The 19449-nt window shown below is 52.4% G+C and overlaps 3 protein-coding genes across 4 annotated transcripts in view; 2 read left to right on the forward strand and 1 right to left on the reverse strand.

Annotated features, from left to right (window-relative positions):
- The window catches only part of LOC310660977 (uncharacterized protein), a 776342-nt gene that overhangs the window by 263934 nt on the left and 492959 nt on the right, over positions 1-19449 (forward strand). The window lies entirely within an intron of this gene.
- On the forward strand, positions 3260-9676 carry LOC310661017 (uncharacterized protein). The gene is made up of 2 exons (XM_083406742.1): positions 3260-3534; positions 5436-9676. The coding sequence occupies exons 1-2, from the start codon at positions 3480-3482 to the stop codon at positions 6341-6343; spliced, it is 963 nt and encodes a 320-aa protein (XP_083262868.1). The 5' UTR covers positions 3260-3479; the 3' UTR covers positions 6344-9676.
- Positions 11088-19232, reverse strand: LOC310660974 (GTPase IMAP family member 8-like). Its single transcript, XM_083406620.1, has 4 exons — positions 19212-19232; positions 17307-17350; positions 14838-15584; positions 11088-13524 (listed from the first exon to the last, which is right to left on the reverse strand). Exons 1-4 carry the CDS (start codon positions 19220-19222, stop codon positions 12869-12871), a joined length of 1458 nt encoding a protein of 485 aa, XP_083262746.1. The 5' UTR covers positions 19223-19232; the 3' UTR covers positions 11088-12868.

The raw sequence follows: 19449 nt of genomic DNA on the forward strand, positions 1-19449 counted from the left end.
TTTTCGGAATGAGGGATAGGGGAGAATGTGGTGTTTCTAAGATTTATAGTATACGTATATACACAACCTGAGCCTACGATTGAGGGGTTCACAGAATTAACACCCCAAGAAGGCCTTGCTTCTCCCATGGCCACAGCCTTGGATCCCAGCAGAAATCAGGCATGGCTTTTTCTCTGCCTTTCCGGCCTCCAGCTTCTAGCTCACTGTTCAACTCTCAACTCTTTCCTTTTGTCTTTCTAACTAACCCAGAAAGGGAGCCCACCTGTTTGCCCTCTGGCACAGAGCTACGCCCTTTGTTCCCTTAAGGACTTAAGTACTTAGAAGGCCATTAGCAGCCTGGTCTGGCCATCCCAGCAACTGGATCCAGGAATGAGAAGAAGGCTGATCACCGAAGAATGGATGCAAGAAGATCAAACCTCTCCATTCTGAAGGAAATCAGCCCTGAGTGCTCACTGGAAGGACAGATCCTGAAGCTGAGGCTCCAATACTTTGGCCACCTCATGAGAAGAGAAGACTCCCTGGAAAAGACCCTGATGTTGGGAAAGATGGAGGGCACAAAGAGAAGGGGACGACAGAGGACGAGATGGTTAGACAGTGTTCTCGAAGCTACCAGCATGAGTTTGACCAAACTGCGGGAGGCAGTGGAAGACAGGAGTGCCTGGTGTGCTCTGGTCCAGGGGGTCACGAAGAGGCGGACACGACTAAACAACAACAACAACTTAGAAGGCCATTAGCAGCCTGGCCTGGCCATCCCAGCAACTGGATCCAGGAATGAGAAGGGGAAGCATTTGGCATTCCTGTCTCAAGAGACAATGGAGTGCTCCTCCAGGGGTGAAGTCAGATTGCTGCATCAGCAGCCTGAAGGTGACCTCTCCGGGGCTTAAGCCTGGGCTGTGTGTCTGGAGGTCCTGGGCTGCCCAGATGACAAGACCCCCCTCTCTGCCTCGCTGAGGGGGTCCAAAGGAAAGCAGAGCAAGATGCTTGGCACCAGCTGGGCTGCAGGAGGGACTGGAAGGAAGCGTACAAGGCACCATCCCACCATCTTGGGAGTCCAGATTTGTGTATTGCTTACTCCTTTTCCCTCTCCTAAAGGTGTCCCTCAAGGCAGCAGTTTTCTCCTTCTAGTTGGGGTCCCTTCCATCTACACAGGCATGGCCAAACTCGGCCCTCCAGATGTTTTGGGACTACAACTCCCATCATCCCTAGCTAACAGGACCAGTGGTCAGGGGTGATGGGAGTTGTAGTCCCAAAACATCTGGAGGGGCAAGATTGGCCATGCCCACGTCTATAACAAGTGCAGAAACCGCCTTCTTGACCATTGGACCCACGCTTGGTCTCGTCCACTCCATCCGCTGGAGTCTGTCTTCGCACACAGGGAAAGCCCCTAACTCACTGAGGCGTTGAGACCCATTGGGGACCCTCACTTGGTCTAGCCCTGGCATAGGCCAACTCGGCCCTCCAGATGTTTTGGGACTACAACTCCCATCACCCCTGACCACTGGTCCTGTTAGCTAGGGATGATGGGAGTTGTAGTCCCAAAACATCTATAGGGCCAAGTTGGCCTATGCCTGGTCTAGCCAGCCAGTCGAAACCATTCCCGGGATGCGGCCACTGTCTCAGGCACAGAGCATCTGGGAGCCACAGGTGGGAATGAAGGTTGGGGACCAAATCACCCCAGAAGGAGCATGACCCAGAGGTACGACCCCTCGCCTACCACCCCATTCAGCCTAATCCCCCCCTTCCCACAAATCAAAGAAGTCTAGAATCCTAGAGCTGGAAGGGACCCCATGAGTCATCTAGTCCAAACCCCTACAATTCAGGGATCTCGGCTAAAGCACCCGTGACAGATGGCCCCCCACCCACTCAGTGGGGGCCAGTCTCTGGCCTTCTCTCAGCCCCACCGACCTCACGGTGTCCTTGTGGGAATTCAAGGAGGAGTAGGGAGAAGCAGATAAGCCACAGCGAGGGGAACAGTGAGAAATAAATGCAACAAACAGGCAGACAAAGACTTTGTTTTGTCTGTCCGGAGATGGAGCGAGGTCGTGGGCGAAGTGCTGCTGGGAGATGCTGTTTCTCCTCTGCTTCTTGCATCACCGGGAGCGAGGGGCCCAGGCCTTCTCCCGCTGGCCAAGGCCACCCTCCCCAGAGCCAAGGCTCCGGATCAGCAGCCCCGGCTCACGTGACGGCGCTGCACCCTGGCAGAGCCTGCAGATGGCAGGGAGGGAGGGGGGCGGTGTGCCGAATCTGCTCAGGCTCCCTTGTGTCAAGGACAAAACACTTCGCCTAGTCGCACACAGGGAGGTTTCCGCTTGGATTTGAAGCCTTAAACAAAACACACGCTTCGTTGGGGAGGAAGCGCCTGTAGCCCAAGGCCACACAGCTGGGGATTCAAACCCTGGTCCCTGCCACGTCCTAGCCCAACACTCCAACCCAGGGGTAGGCAACCTAAGGCCCGTGGGCTGGATGCGGCCCAATCACCTTCTCAATCTGGCCCATGGATGGTCTGGGAATCAGCGTGTTTTTACATGAGTAGAATGTGTCCTTATATTTAAAATGCAACTCTGGGCTATTTGTGGGGTGTAGGAATTTGTTCATTTCCCCCCAAAAAATATAGTCCAGCCCCCACAAGGTCTGAGGGACAGTGGCCTGGCCCACAGCTGAAAAAGTTTGCTGACCCCTGCTCTAACCCTTACCCCACACTGCCTCGCTCTCGACTGCCTGGCTCTGACTTGCAGATCGCTTTATCCTACAAAGCCTCAATATGGCACTGCAGCGGGTGGGTGGGATAGATGTTTGGGGTGCCCCTTCCAGCTACAATCCTATAGCCTTGTGGGGCATTGAGGACACCCCCAGTTCCATGGGGGGGGGGGGCTCTTGGGCCGTAACTCAGTGGTAAAGCCTTGCAAGCAGAATCTCCTGGTAGGCTAGACCAGTGGTCTGACTTGATGCAAAGCCTTAATCGCTCAACCTTTTATTCGGGATCATGAGGACTAGAATATTTAGGGGACTGGGGCAGAGCTGACCGCCCAACCCTTGGCGAGCCGCTGCTGCTGCTGCCGGTCAGTGTGGCACCACTGAGCTCTACTGGCACCGCGGCTGGGCGTCAGGCACCTCGGCGCGCTCCTCCGGGCGCAGCGCAGCAGAGGAAAGCGGCGCGGGGAGGGCAGAGCTCTTGCCAGAAGCCGCCGCGGCTTCTCCTGCAGCTGCAGGAAGTGGCACCTCCCCGAGGCTGCGGTTGCAGTTGCTGCCGCCTGCCTGCCTGCCTGGGATGTCTTGCAAGCAACCTCGCGCGGCGGGGCCGTTGCCGGGAGAAGCCGAGGAGGAGCGCGGAGCTGCTGCTGCAAAAGGTACGTTGTTGCAGCAAAGAAAAGGCGAGCGGGCGGGCGAGGAAGGGAGGCAGCGCCGGCCCTCCCCTCCCCTGCGGGCCGGATCCTGCCTGCAGTGCCTCGTGCAAAGCGGAGGAGCAGCAGCGGCGGCCGATGCGGGGGATCGGGGCGGCCGGAGAGGAGGAGCAGCAGCAGCAGCCCGGGCACGGTGAGGCATCGCTGGGGGGGGGAGTGGGGGGCACCGAGGGGTCGTCCCCTCTTTCCTCTCTCACCCCTTTGCACCCAGTCTCCCCCCTCCTCGCAGCTGCCGTGTGAACTGAGCGTGGGGAAGGCGATCCGGAGCGAGCCTATTTTTTTTTTTGGGGGGGGGGACGTGTTGGATAGAAACAGAGGACCCCCCCCCCAGTTTTCCTCTTCCCAGGCTGCCTCCCCTCCTCCTCCTCCTCCCTTTCTTCCTTTCGGGCCTGGGCTGCCTCCTCTCCGGGCGCACGTGGCCGGCCGGCGACGCTTCCTTCCCTTCCCCGCGGCCCGCGCCTCGCTGCAATCCGGCCCCGCGGGCGCTCCGGCCTCCGCCCAGTCTCCAGCCTCGCGCGGAGGACAGCAGCGGCGGCGGCGGGCGCCTCTGCCACCGGCTCCCCTCGCGACCTTGGCCCTGGCAAGGGGCCCTTTTGCTCCGCGTTGGGCGCGCAGGCGAGGGGGCCCCAATTCCCCCCCATTTTGCAAATCAATCAGAACCCGGGGGCGGATTGTTTCTTGCACGGTGTGCATTTGGGCACCCCCCTTTTTTGGGTGGTGCATCTGCAACTGGCAAGCAGGATCCGCTGTGCAAAGCCTTGGAGAAGGCGCAAGGTCGGCAGGAATCTTCCACAGCCCTTGCAAACCCCCCCAAAAGCCCCACAGGCTGCAGGCCCCACGGAGGCCTGGCTGCAAATCCAGCCGCACAGGTAGAGCTGCCGGGTTGCATTCTGGGACTTGCAGTTTCTTCTCCCCCCCCCCCCGGAGTTAAGGTGAGGCTGTGATTTGGCTGACGTCATCACACTCTTATCCCTCCCCCCTTGGGAAAAAGGGAGAAAGGCAGGTTGTGTGGAAGCTGGAGGAGTCTTGTCTGGGCAGGTGTGTGTGTGCATATGTATATATAAATAAAATAATTATTTCTTTTAAGGAGGGAGCTTTGGCGCTCTCTGACTCCGAGCTGGTTCAGCAAAAGCCCTGAGGCTTTTGGCACAATTTCCGCTCCAGGCAGCGCCCTCCCTGCGAGGTCTGCCTTCCACCCGGGGAAAAGGAGCGTTGACCAAGCCTCAGGTACCAGGGGGTGAGGGTGGGGGCCCCGGGGGCCTTGAAGGTGCAGCTGCTGGGATTTAGGGAGCTGACGCCTTGTGCTGAGTCAGACCACGTGGGTCTCTCCGGTTCAGTGGAGCTTGCTCTGACTGGCAGCAGCTCTGAGTCTTTTGGAATGTGTGTGTTCCTGGCACTATGTGGAGATGTTGGGTGTGTGTGTGTGTGTGTTGAAACAAGCTTGTTTTCTCCTGAGATCCTGCAACTGGACTCGTTTGCGTTCGACATTATCCTGTTTACTTTGCCCCCCGAAATTCAGGTTTTGGGTGAGCTGGGAAAACGCCGGCTGGGGTGGGCCTGTGGGTGTCTTGACCCCTGACCACACCTGGAGAGGTTTTGTCAGCTGCTGGTTCCAAAAAACGTTTGAAAATGGAAGCATTTACTTTTGGATATTCAGCGTTTGAGAACAGAAACATACGACAACAGAGGCGCTTGGGAACCGAGGTACCACTGTACATTGGTACCTCGGGTTAAGTACTTAATTCATTCTGGAGGTCCGTTCTTAACCTGAAACTGTTCTTAACCTGAAGCACCACTTTAGCTAATGGGGCCTCCCGCCGCCGCCACGCGATTTCTGTTCTCCTCCTGAAGCAAAGTTCTTAACCCGAGGTACTATTTCTGGGTTAGCGGAGTCTGTAACCTGCAGCGTATAACCCGAGGTACCACTGTACTAGAGAAAGGTGGCATGCAGATTAAAAGTGAAATGAAATATGGGAAAAAATTAAAATGAAATAACTTCCTTGTACTTTCCCTCTTTCTTCTCTCCGCCTGCAGGAAGCGAGGGCCCCATGGAGGGAGACAAGGAGCCGGCCGCCCGGGGCCACCAGGCTTCCCCACCGGGGGGTGACAACCCCTTCCCGTTCCCCGCCTGGGAGGAGGGCTCCGGGGACGAGAACGCCCTGGTCATCCACAGCCAGGTGGAGGAGGAGGAGCACAAATGTGCGGCGTGTGGCGAGAGCTTCCCTCATCCGCTGAGCCTCTTGCGCCACCAGAAGCAGCAGCACGCGGGCGAGCGGGCCTTCGTGTGCCCCGAGTGCGGGCGCGGCTTCACCCTCAAGCACAACCTCATCATCCACCAGAGGATCCACACCGGAGAGAAGCCCTTTGGCTGCGGGGTTTGCGGCAAGCGCTTCAGCCTCAAGCAGAACCTCCTGACCCACCAGAGGGTGCACGGCGGTGGCGCAGAGGGGGCCCCCTCCTGCCCCGTCTGCGGGAAGACCTTCCGGGAACAGCGCCTGCTCCTCGCCCACCGCCAGAAAGGCGGCTGCGGGCCCCCTGCCCAGGAGAAGCCGGGGGCGCCCTCCCCGCCACGGATGCGCACCCGGGGGAGGCCCCGTGCGCCGGGCGAGGAGGGCGACGTGCAGCGGCCGTTGCGGGTCAAGCACCAGCAGAAGTCCCGCCAGAACGGGGCGGCCTTCCCCTGCCGGGAGTGCGGCGAAGCCTTCGGCCGCCGGAGCAGCCTGGCCGGCCACCGCAGGACCCACCACCAGGCCGAGAGGCCGCTGCCGCCGCAGGGCGAGGAGGGCCGGAGGCGCCCCAAGGAGGCCCCCGCGAGCCCCGGCCGGAGGCTCCACGCAGGAGATGCCCCCTTCCAGTGCCTGACCTGCGGGAAGAACTTTGCGCAGAAGGGCAACCTGGCCGCGCACCGGAAGAGCCATCTGGGGCAGGAGGCGCTTGGCTGAGGGCGAGGCTGCTGCTCCGATGGGCCTCGCCAGGGCGGGGAGGTCGGAGGGGGAAGGGGGCGGCCGCGGGGGGTCCTGGAAGCCGAAGGGCCTGTTTGGGATGTGGGAGCACGGAGGGGCTATGGGGACTTTGGGATAATGCCTGGGAAGGGGAGGTCAAGGGCCTCTCAGCAGGGCAGCGTCTGCCCTGCCCGGGATATGGACCATAACCGCTCCAAGAACTTGGGATCCCATCAGCCGAGGGCAGTGAAGCATTGCTTGGGGACCCCTCTTCCCTTTCTGAAGCAAAAGCCCGTTCTCTACACATCGGCTGCATTTCAAGCTTGGGTGTCCCCTGAACCTTCATAGGTGGGATTTTTCTCACGCCCTGGCATTGTTTGGTTTCCATTTTGGGCAGCGACGTTGTTCCCCTCTTAAGTTCCCGTTCTGAGCCATTGCGCCACGCAGCATTACCTCCGTTCAGGGGGTTTCCCAGCGTTTACGTTCTGCTTCCTGTTTTACAAGTACGGATGCCCAGCTTTATTTCCCCCAAACCCCGTTTGGTGGTTAATTCCTGCCCTCCCCTAAGATCCACGCGGCATGTTCAGCTGCAGCCTTCCCTGTTCTTTTGGTCCCGCAGCAGAGTGACAAAGAGTCGTATGGTTTGGGGGGCTGGGTGGGTCGAAATTGGTGCCAAAGATAGTCGACACAAACTCGGGGGTTGCCGCGGGAACAGAACGGGGTACACGAAGTGTGTATTTGATTGCGGAGGATTTCGCCCCACTGTGCGTCTTCTTCCTGTGGATTTGAACCTGCAGCTCAGGGGAGAACCTTCTGTTGACAGCTGCGTCTTGCTGAACACATTGGAGGAAGGCGGAGCGATTGCACTATGTCCCAGAGAACCCACACATTTGCCAGAGAACCCATGGAAGAGGGCGGATGTGTTTTCCGGTTGTTGCTGGAAAAGGTCTTCGGAGGAGAGAGGAATTCTGAAGAGCTGTAGCAACATCCTCTTCTGAGCTTCTGGTTTCCTGAGCCCGATTTCCAGATCCACGGAAGGAAAAGACCATGTGGGAGTCTAGACTCTTTTTGGATAGCTTAATGTGGGAAAAAGAAGTGAATGTAAAAGTTGAATGTTCTGAAACCACTTAGATGCCCTGAATTTTGGGGGTGGTTTTGAGCCGGGAGAGACACTTCCATAAAACACTAGAGTGGCCTTCACTGAGGCTGTGTCCTCCGCATGTTTTGGGGCTCCCAGCCCCTCCTTGGCCCCAGCAGGCCCAGATGGGATCCCAGAAGCCCCAGCATCACACAGCTAGGGTTGCTGGGAGTCGGAAACATCTGGGTTGTGCGAGGTTGGCAAAAGCGAGCTCCGAAGATCTGATTGAGAAATGCGCCTGCTTCGTGCTTTTGAGTTGTGGGAGGGGGGCGGTCTCTCACCCTTAAACCTTAAACCCTGTTTTGAGGGGGCTTCCCCGGCTGATCTCCCCTGACCAGGTTAGTATCCAGCAGCTGCAAAAGGGTTGTGCCACTGAGCTCTGTCCTTCCCCTCCCTGGACTGGACTGTCTGCTACGGTGCGGATGTTCTCCTGCATTCAGTTTCTCTGTTACACAAGGCTTAACTTGAGCGTTCAACATGTTAACGTACGTTTCAAGCGTTTTTAAGCACTCCTGTTTCAGAGTGTGCGCGACGGGCGGAGATCTTTGTGTAAGTTGCACACCGCAGCAGAAAGAAAAGAAAACAAGTGTTACTTACCTCTGTGGAGATCTGCACATGGCATGCTACCGATCACTTGAAGAGTTTCAATCCAAAGTTTCAGTCCAAAGCGCCGCCGCACCAGACTTCTGCAACCTGGTGCCCTGCAAATGTGCTGGGCCCTGCCAACAGGTAGCTGGTGGGATTTGGACTCTCAGCACACCTGGAGGGCACCTGATGGGCAGCGGCTCTGCCAAGCCGTTGGGCACATTCATGGTTTGGCTGAATGAGAAGTGTTGTATGGGGATTGGCAGGGCCTTCCTGGTGTTGGGACCTGATGGGACCTGAGGGGTTGTGCCTGATGCAGAATGGATATGGATTGCTCAGTGTCCTTTGCTGGGTGGCCAGAACAGGTTAAAAAGGTTTCCTAACTGATGTGTGAGATGAACCTATTTCAGGGATGGGTCCTGGTAAACAGGTGAGCTTGTCCACATATCCACCAGGGAATATTTTGTGTCCAAATATAACTCACTAGGTCCTTGGTAAACCCCTTTTTTTTTCTTTCTGTTTTTCTGCAACTGCAAAAAAGGTGGTGGTTGTCAAATATCTTGTGATCCATTATGGGTGGCCAGGGGTCTCCATTCAGCACAGCCTTCAGCAACCTGCTGTCCGCTGAGGTTTTTTTGGAACTACAACTCCCATCAACCCCCAGCCAGCACAGCACGATGGGAGTTGTAGTCCAAAACAAGCTCAGGAGTGTTCCCACATTGCTGAAGGTTTCCTTTGCTGGCTCAGAAGATGGATGGGTCAAGGAAGCAGCCTTTCCTCTACAGAGACACGTTTGGAAACGTCATATGACCGGCCTCCCAAGATGGTCCCATCACAAGAAACTCCTGGCGGTTATCCTGCTTATTCACATACAACCATCTGTGGAGTGCCTCTTCTCTGAATGGCAAAGGGCAACATTGAAAAGTGGTTTTTGTTTTGTTTTTTGTCGATGTGGCCTTTTCAAAGCTGGCATGGCGATGTGGTTTTGCAGAAAAGAAGGGTCATCTTAATGTGCTGTGAAAATGAGAAATTTCCAACCCAGGTCCATTTCAGAAGTGTTGTCCTGCCTGGAGAAGGCAGGGATGGAAGTTGCCTTCTGGTTTTTCTCCCCAAACCTAAAAATTACTGGGGGAAGACAGTCCTGGGAGATAGTCACTCAGGTTGAAACTTTGAGAGAAATGTCGAATCCAGGGTGTGTGTGTGTGTGTGTGTGTGTGTGTGTGTGTGTGTAAGAGACAGAGACCCTGACCCCTCAGCATCCTCTGCATAAGAACGCCACGTTGACCCTTTGTAGCTTTGCCTTCTGGGTCCCCTGGGAATATCCTTCCCCTCCTTCTGTGCCCTCTCCAGACACCCAGATGGCGACCACGTAGACGGGACACACGCAGCATTAATGGCGGCTGGAGAGCAGAGATTGGCCCAGAGCAAGACCTCTCTGCCCCTCAAGGCAACGTAGATCAACTCCCCTGAGGAGGTTCTGGCCTGCGGTGAGAGCCAAGAGCTCTCTCCCCCCAGAAGACGCTTGATGCAAAACTCTAGTGCTTGGATGATGCACCTTATTCCCCCAACTGCTTGATCCTCTTTGTTGAATAAAATTAAGTTTGCCTTTCCTTCGGCTCCTGGCTGTGGTGATTTCTCTTAAATGAGCAGAAGGATCCCTGACTTTTCACCGGTTGATGGTTTCCTGCCATCTTTCTCAACTCATCCATGTCATAATATTGGTAGCAGTAACAACAACAAGCAACAACAATAATTAATTATATTACTTGTACCTCATCCATCTAACTGGGTATCCCCAGCCCCTCTGGGCGGCTCCCAACAGATTAAAAACAATAAAACATCAAACATTAAAAACTTCCCTAAACAGGGCTGGCTTCCGATGTCATAGTTGTTTATTTCTTTGACATCTGATGGGAGGGCGTTCCACAGGGTGGGTGCCATCACCAAGAAGGCCCTCTGCCTGGTTCCCTGTAACCTCAAAATGAGGGAACCGCCAGAAGGCCCTCAGAGTTGGGCCTCAGTGTCTGGGCTGGACGATGGGGGTGGAGATGCTCCTTCAGGTATACTGGACTGAGGCTGTTTATGGCTTGAAAGGTCAGCACCAACACTATGAATTGTGCCCAGAAACATACTGGGAGCCAATGTAGGTCTTTCAGGACCGGTGTTAAGTGGTCTTGGCTGCTCCCAGTCATCAGTCTAGCAGTGTAAATTTAAAGCGCTGTAGTGCCACTGAACAGTCATGTCTTCTTCCCCCAAAGTATTCTGTGTTGTTTGTTATGGGTACTGAGATTTGCAAGACGGCCCTTTATATTGTCCTCCCAGGGGACGGAATTCCAGCCCAGGAAGCCTGTGTGAGTTTGTCAAGCAATATGCATGTGACAAGGCGCTATTCACACCATAAAGTGCTATGATACCGCTTTAAACTGTCACGGCTTTCCCCAAACAATTCTGGGAGCTGTAGTTGGTTAAGGGTGCTGGGAGTTAGGAAGCCCTAGAGCCCCTCACAGAGCTATAGCTCTTGGACTTTCCTGGGAAAGGTGATTTACTGTTAAATCTCTGGGAATTGTAGCTCTGCGAAGGGGTCTCTGGTCAACTCTGCACCCTACAACTCCCAGGGTTCTTTGGTGGAAGCCAGGATTGGGAACTGTAGCGTGTTGAGGGTGCCAAGAGTTGTTAGGCCCACATTCCCCTCACAGAGGTACAATTTGCAGGAGGTCTCGATAGTCCCTGTGAAGGGAACGGGGGCAGGGGTCTCCTCTAACAACACCCTGATCCTACCTCCCATTGTTATCCACATCTTAAGCTCATATTTCTGCGGATCAAAACAGTTTTATGGGTGTAAGGGGCACGGTCATTGCCAGAATATCTCCTGCATGGTCCCCTTAGTGGTGGCACTTGGGAGACCCTGAGAAAGAAAACTGCCTGGGTGTCTCAGCGAATGCGGGAGGAGGATGTGCCAAATGTTGCCAGAGGAAGAAAAACACGTAGCAGAGTCCCCCAAAATAAAGACCAGAGGCAATATTTCATCCAGAAGAGCTTTACTGTTGCTAAAGGCATAATGGTCACAAATCCAATACATTCAGGATTGGCAGAGTCCATAAAAATCCAGTTGCAGCAGACTTAAACTAAGAACTTATAATAAACATAAACCCTTAACACTATATACAGAACAGAACACACCACATCAGAGCAAAGCGATAGAAAGAGAAAGTCAGACATGAAACCCAGGCTCTTCCTGGCCCGGCTATTGCAGTCGGCATGACCTTGCAGAAGAGATAACAGAAGCAGAGGGAACCAGCTGCTCCCCAGAAGGTTTAACCAAAACATCAACTCTCTGGCAGGCTCTTCACACACAGAGAAAAGATCTGCATCGCTTTTTAAGTTTTTGCTCCGCAGATTGACAGGATGGTGGTAACAGAGAGAAGGTAAATAAAGGGAAGATAAGGCAAGCAGGACGGACAGAGGGGCCTATCCTGTTAAGCTACAAGTCCATCATGGGATATGGCTGTAAGTCCAGCATTCCATTCTCACAATGGGCAACCAGTCGCCTTAAGCCAGTGGTTTTCAGCCAGGGTGTGGTGGCACCTTGGGGTGCCTTGAAGGATGGCCAGGGGTGCCACTGGCAACACTGACCTCTGTCCCTCCTTCCTTCCTCTTCTATTGCCCTCTTGCTTCTCTGCCTCCCCAAGGCTGTTTGTTGCAGCAGTCCTGGCTACAAGCTCCCCAGGCGAATGGTGTCTCTGGGACTGGCCAGGCGGTGCTGGGTGCCAGGAGTTGAGGCGGCCTCAGAGTAAGCAAGCAAGGGAGCCCAGCCAGCCAGCCCTTGCTCTTGGGAATGGACAGACAAGTCCCAGGCCCTGTGAGGCAGGGTGAGGAGGGACCTCTCTATGGGGCAGGAGGGCAGCTCAGAGACCAGGGGCGGCAGCAGCGGCTGCCCAGAGGACTCCCAAGGAGAGGGGAGAGGAGGCCGAGGACTCACTCCACAAGGGAGGGTGTTTGAAAAGGGGTGAGGGGCTGCTGGCTCTGCAGGCAAGGGGTGGCATGACTGGGCTCCTGAGCCCCACAGGGGGGCCACAGAATGAAGGTTGGTCAAGGGAGCTGTGGACTCAAAAAGGTTGAAACCTTCTGGCCTGTAGGAAACCAGCAAGCAGGATCTGATTTCTATCCTGTGACTTCCAGCAGCTAGGATTCAGATTATAGGTAGGTAGCCCTGTAGGTCTGCCATAGTTGAAACAAAATAAAAAAAATCCTTCCAGTAGCACCTTAGAGAGCAACTAAGTTTGTTATTGGTATGAGCTTTCGTGTGCATGCACACTTCTTCAGGATTCAGAGTCATTGCTGCCCCCAGTTATTGAGGCAAAGTCCATGCTGTTTGTGGGCTTCATTCGGGCGCATCTGGTCAATCATTGTGGGGAGAGACTGCTGGACTGCTCCCTTGGGCCTGATCCTGCAGAGCTCTTCTTAAGGTTCTTAGCAGGGGAGGCATGAAGAGAAGAAGGACCTCCTTAGATGATCTTGGATGACCTTATCCATGCCTTTGACCCCCAATTTCTTAAAGGTAAACACCAGTGCTTTGAAAAGGGTTCAGATTTGGATAGGAACTCAGTGATGCTCTTTCCAAGTGAGCTGCGCAAAGTGAACACCCTGGCCGCTGTGTTCTGCATTTATTGGCGCATCTGAAATGTCACCAGTCACCAGTCTGGCAGCCGCATTCTGGATTAGTTGTCGTTTCTGAGTCACCTTCAAAGGTAGCTCCACAGAGAGTGCGGTAGTCCAAGCGGGAGAAAACCAGAGTATGTTCTTTATGCATTTGCCTCAGCAACTTTGTCCAACTTTGTCATCTTAGGATCGCCTTGATTTTTCTCTGCCATCTCCTCAATCATGGAGAGCAATTCCTCAGCTTGGGCTGCAAGCTGGTCTCCTGTTTCATTGTTGTTGAAACTGCAAAACCGTCCGCCACACTGATCCCTCAGTTCCCGAAAGTTTTTGTTGTCCCTGGAAGATACGTAATCTTCCAATCTTCCATTCTGCAACCTTTCTTTGTGGCTGAAGACAACCACCATGGGTTCCTGGTCGCTACTCTTGAATGTCTTCCTCACCCGCTGTACCACCTGGTGGTCTTCCTCTGTGAATCGGCCCACTGGGACGACCAGAACCAGAGCATGCAGGCGGGGCTGGGAGAGACGTCGGCAGTGCTCAATCTCAGTAGAATTTTGGGCTCCATCAGAGTCAAACATCGCAGGTGTGTCAATGACAGCTACCTGCTTCCCCTTCCACTCTCTTATTCCTAACCAGCAAGACTTTGTAACTGGGGCCATTTGAAGTCTGGAATCAAACCTCTTTTCCCCAAGGATGGTGTTTCCAGTCGCACTTTTGCCAACCCCGGACTTTCCGACAATGACGATGCAAAGCTCCTTTTGCTCTGCTGAAACGGGATCAGCTGCATCTGTTAATGTTGCTGGAAAGAGAAGAACAGAGCTGAGGAATCCTATAGCTTCTCCTGGGGATCAACACTTTGTACTGATTAGAGCCCTTGTAAGGCGTCACTTTTGCAATCTGAATTTCCTGAACTGCCCAAGCAGTTAACTACAGAATGGGATGCAGAAACCTCAGCCAATCTCTTTATTACAGCACAATACAGTTGCTAGTAATTTTAATGTTAAAGTTCTCTCTTTTGTTCTGTTTGGTACTATTTTATATATTTGGGCAAAGATTCTGTTTGACTACTGGCCATGGACAGTAATAAAGAAACTGACTGACTGACTGAATACAGGAATCAGATTTTGAACCATGCAATTAATTCTTGCTGTTTTGAATTTTGTTGCGTTATTCTCTTCCTTAGTAGGTGGTGCAAATCCCTATTCTGAATTATGTTTTTAGTGGGTTGGGAAAGGTGGCACTGGGAATGAGTTTGCAGAACCAAGAGAGCAGTGGCCCCAAAAGCCTCAGAACCACTGGTTTTGGGTTTAAAGCCTAAACCCAGGAATTTAAACTGTGCCTGGAAACAAACCTGAAGCAGGTGTCAGTTGCTCTGGCCAGCCTGTGCCTTTAATGTCTAATGTTTTACAGTTGTTTATGTGCTATAAGCCACCGAGAGTAGCTGGTGAAACCCTGTCAGATGGGCGGGGTATAAATAACGAAATACTACTACTACTACTACTACTACTAATTTCAAACAGTGCTCAGTCTCATTCCTTGCAGTTCACCCCAGGGCTGCTAGATGTCACTCTGAGACAGAACATGTTTATCACAGACTCTTCCCTTCCACCCCCTTGTAGTCCTGTTTCCAAGGGTTCAAAAGTATTTTGCACATTGAGTGTGCGCTTACATTTTGCCAAAAAGGAGCGAAGCAAGGAAGTGGGCTGGCTTAAGAGGTAGATTTGGAAAGCATCTATTGTATGGGAAGTAAATTTGCTATTTTATTTTATAAAATAAATGGATCCAAAGTATAAGAAAGAAGATTCCACCTAAACATTAGGAAGAACTTCCTGACAGTAAGAGCTGTTCGTCAGTGGAATTTGCTGCCAAGGAGTGTGGTGGAGTCTCCTTCTTTGGAGGTCTTTAAGCAGAGGCTTGACAACCATATGTCAGGAGTGCTCTGATGGGGTTTCCTGCTTGGCAGGGGGTTGGACTCGAGGGCCCTTGTGGTCTCTTCCAACTCTATGATTCTATGATTTTTCTTAAAAAAACTTTACATACATAGAGCAGGGCTCATTGCAAACCAGGAGGAATAGGCTGAAGCTGGAAGGAAACCTTGCCAGGAGTGCTTACTTTGAACAGGGGGGCTCTCTCCTCCTCCCACTCCGGACCCTTCAGTTCCTGGAATCTCCACGGCCTCCTGCGGCTTCTCTTCCTCTGGTGGGTGCCCAGAAAGGTCCTTTTCGTTTGGGATTGAGGTAGGACTCCCAACCCTTTCAGGCCTGCAGAAGGGCTTCTCCTGGTTCTTCTCCACCATGGCCTTCACCATGGAGAGCAGTTTCTTAGCCTCCTGCTCCCTCTTGTTTTGGTTGTGGTTGTCGACCGAGAACCACTGCAAATCGCAGTGACCAGCCATGTTCTGAAGGCGTTGGCATTCTGGGCGAGATCGATGTTCCTCCAAAGCTGCGTCGTCCAGTTTTTCCCCAGTGAGCACGACAATCACGTACTTCATGGCTTCGCAGCCAAATATCTCCTGAACCCGTTCTACTGCCTTCTCGTCTGCACCGTTACAGTGGTGGGTGACCAGCAACAAAGCGTGTGGTCCCGGGCTGGATAGACGGAGGCAGTGCTGGGAGTCTGGGGAATCCTTGGCTGTGCCGCTCCCCAGGTCAAAATCAGCAGGCGTGTCAATGAGGACTAGCTGCTTTCCCTCCCATTTCCTGATTCCTAACTGGCAGGATTTCGTCACGGTGCCAACCTCAAATGCCTCCTGCCTGAGAAGGGTGTTTCCTGTGGCACTTTTTCCTGCTCCTGGTTTCCCCATGAGGACAATCCGCACTTCCTTGCTCTCTGTCGGAATCTGGTTCTCAGGATTTGATGCTGTTGAGGAAAGTTCAGGTATTAGAGGGTGCAACGAAAGTTGTGTAGGAAACCAGTGCATTTTATTGATTTTGGGGGTTTCACGGGGTGTTTTGCCTGTAGTTTTGAAGGAGGGGTCCCAGGCTGGGGACCCCCTAAGTTATATCTTGTAAGCAGAGATGGAAGGAGTCCATCTGTTTTGCAAAAAATAAATAAATGCATAGCTGAGAGGTGATGTGATGGCACTGTAAGGGTGTATCTCGGGGTGGCCTGTTGCAACTAGGAGTCTAAATGTGTGGGCGGTGTTAATAGGAGCATTGCAGCGGGTTGGACTAGAGGAGCGGTTCTCAACCTGTGGGTCCCCAGATGTTGTTGGACTACAACTCCCATCATCCCTGAGCTCTGGCCTTGCTAGCTAGGGGTGATGGGAGTTGTAGTTCAACAACATCTGGGGCCCCACAGGTTGAGAAAGGCTGGACTAGAGGATCTTTGGGGAACCTTCCATGGTTCTGTGATTCTGTAAGGCAGTCCATGCGCCCCAAATCTGTTCCCACAAAAGATGCACAACTGGAATGATGGATGTCTCTAACCCTCTGCAGTGATTTATCCGAAGCTTAGAAACTTCATTATGTCGCTTCCCTTGACCAGAGTCACTCAGGGAAAAGTTGCTGGCTGTGTGTATTTGAGATCTGCCTCGTTTCTGCCTTAGTTTCTCATCCGTGCTAGATGAGATTGGCACAGAGATCATTCCAGCCTTTGCTCTCCTCCTTCCCTCGCAGCCTGTCTGTGGCCGGAAAAAGGTGTTTTAGCTGACCCCAGGAAGATCACTAGCCTCATCCTGCTGATGACCTACGGGACCGCCTCTCCTGGTATGTCCCACGGAGGACCTTACGGTCTTCAAACAAAAGCATCTTGGAGGTCCCGGGCCACAGAGAGGTTAGGCTGGCCTCAACCAGAGCCAGGGCTTTTTCGGCCATGGCCCCGTTCTGGTGGAACACTCTGTCCCAAGAGACTAGGGCCCTGCGGGACTTGACATCTTTCCACAGGGCCTGCAAGACAGAGCTGTTCCACCAGGCCTTTGGCCAAGGCACAGCCTGACCCCCTCCTTCTGTAATCCTCATAGAACTCTAGCCCAATGGCTGCCATTAATTTGATTCTGAACTGATTAGAATGTATTTCAGTTAATTGACTATGATTTTATGTACACTGTGCTATTTTTACTGTTGTTAGCTGCTCTGAGCCCGGCTTTGGCTGGGGAGGGCGGGATATAAATAACATTTATTTATTTATTTATTTATTATTATTATTATTATTATTATTATTATTATTATTATTATTATTATTATGAGAATTCTCTGTCTAATGCAATAGAACAGTGGCTCCCAACCTTTTTCCGGCCACCACCTCCTTGGGGGCCACAAACTCATTCCCAGTGCTCCCTACTCTACCTTAACAAAAGCATTATTCAGAAAAGCGGTTTGCGTGGCACACATAGGAAGATAATAACACAACGAAATTCAAAACGGTAATAATCAATTGCACATTTGCACATAATCCAATTAAAACTTTTTAATTAATTCAACGAAACGGATGTACTTGATCCAGCAATTCCAACTTTTCAGAGTCCGATAGTCATTTGCTCTTCTAGCGCCCCGGCTGCTGCCCCCTGCCTCATAGTGACCCCTCCCTACGGAACCCCACACTTTGCGTATGACCTTCTGGAACTCTTGAGGAAAAACTTACCAGTCCTACACATGCTCCAAATGGAAGGGAAGAATCCTGTACACCTAGAACTAGAGAAGAGAAGAAAGAATGAGGAGGGGGCCTTGCCTTTCACCCAGCAAGATGTTAGACCATTTAACGTTTCACCGGGGAAATAAGCAGTTGTGTACAGAACAAGTTTGTGGGCAAAGTATCTCCTTCTGTATCTTGCAGGGAAATGTCATGTCATGCTACGTTTCATAATCCTCTTACAATATTCATCCAAAGCGATTGTGGTATATTTAGCAATTCCCAACATGGTTTCTTCCTGTGATGACAGTTGTAGCTCAGTCGGTAGAGCGTGAGCCTCTTAATCTCCGGGTTGTGGGTTTGAGCCCCACATTGGAGAAAAGATTCCTGCATGCAGGGGGCTGGACTAGATGACCCTCGGGGTCCCTTCCAACTCTACCATTCTATGTTTTTTTCCTGAAGGGCTTCAGGCCTGAGAAGGCTTGAGAGGGCTCTTGGGCTCGAATCCTGCCTGTGGGCTGCACTTTGGGGCACCCAGGTGGCACTGTGAGAACAGAATGTGGGACTCGATGGGCCCCTGGCCTGATCCTGAAGGCTCTTCTTATGTTCCTAAGGCTGCAGGATGGCTCCCTTGCCCTGCCCTTTTACACCTATAAGAGTCTTTGGCCACCCTCCACTTGGTTCTGTAAACTCACCCCCAGTGCCCTCTGCCCTATTCTGCCCAAAGCATAATTCACAATAGTGGTTTGCACGGCCCACTAAGGAAGAAAACAACACAATAAAATTCAAAAGTGTAAAAAGAATTGCACCTTTGTCTGAAACCCAGTTAAAACTATTTAGTTTAACTAATTCGGCGAAATAGAATCATAGAATCATAGAGTTGGAAGAGACCCCAAGGGTCATCGAGTCCGACCCCCTGCCAAGCAGGAAACACCATCAGAGCACTCCTGACATGATTGTCAAGCCTCTGCCTAAAGACCTCCAAAGAAGGAGACTTCACCATACCCCTTGGCAGCAAATTCCACTGTCGAGCAGCTCTTACTGTCCGATCCTGACCGGTCCTGGACTTAGGGGTCCCTGGGGAGTTGGGGAGCAAAAGCCAACCACCCCTATTTTTGCCTATATCAGGAGGGTCTGCAATCTGCACACAGGGAGCCCACATGTGACAAGTCCCAGCAAAGGAAAAATGGACACAAAAACATATGGAATATGCAGAAACGGAGTAAAACTTACCAGAAGAATAAGAAATCGAGATAACAATTTCTTAAAAAATAAAAAGCATGGAAATGGTTTACTGAATATTTACAGATTAATAATAATAATTTTTATTATTTATACCCCATCCATCTGACTGGATAACAGATAAAAACATTTGGCAGGATTACTGTAACAACCTGCTGTTTCATAAGAGTATATATTTAAAGAAGATGAATAAATGAGCACATTGAGTTAATTTGCAATACGCGGAAGATATTAAAAATAAAGTTATGGAGCCGCAGAAAGAGGGGGAAGGAAGTCTGAACTTGATCCAGTGACACCAGCTTTTCAAAGTCAGTCATTTGCACCCTCCCCCCTGCTTCCCCCCTTTTCCTCTTAGTGCCCCCTAAATAACCCCACCCATTTTGGGAACTACTGATCTACAAAAAGCCCCCGGAAGAGAGATGTGGAGTTCAGCCTCCCCTTCTCTTTTGAGCAGGATACTAAACTGGCCTTGGATCTGCAAGAGGAGGAGGTCCGCAGGGAGCAGAAGGCTGCGGGGGCTTCAAAGCACTCAGTCCGGCTCCAGAAGTGCAGGTCTGCTCCTTGTAATTCCATCTGTATATTTTTAGTTATTTTAGTCGGGTATTTTCCGCACCCCCTGTACAAATCTACCCTCCCATAGCAAAGTGTATGAAAAGGAATTAAACGCCTTCTTACAATATGTCCATCTCTGCTAAGGGAATCTTTCTCCAGCGTCTCTCTGTCTCTCTCTGGGCTGCGAACTCCGCGGAGATAAATGCTTTCTAGTTCCACTTTCAAGCGCAGCCTTGAATCTAGCGCCCTTCCTGTCAGAGCTGCAAGCAGCTGTCTCTGTGCCCTCGCAGGCTGCTGTAATTCAGCCACCCAGTTGAAGGCCATCCCAGATTCTCTGCTTTCTGAAAACCAAGCTGGAAGC

Source organism: Podarcis tiliguerta, assembly GCF_965153285.1.
Source record: "Podarcis tiliguerta genome assembly, chromosome: 12".
Lineage (NCBI taxonomy): Eukaryota > Metazoa > Chordata > Lepidosauria > Squamata > Lacertidae > Podarcis > Podarcis tiliguerta.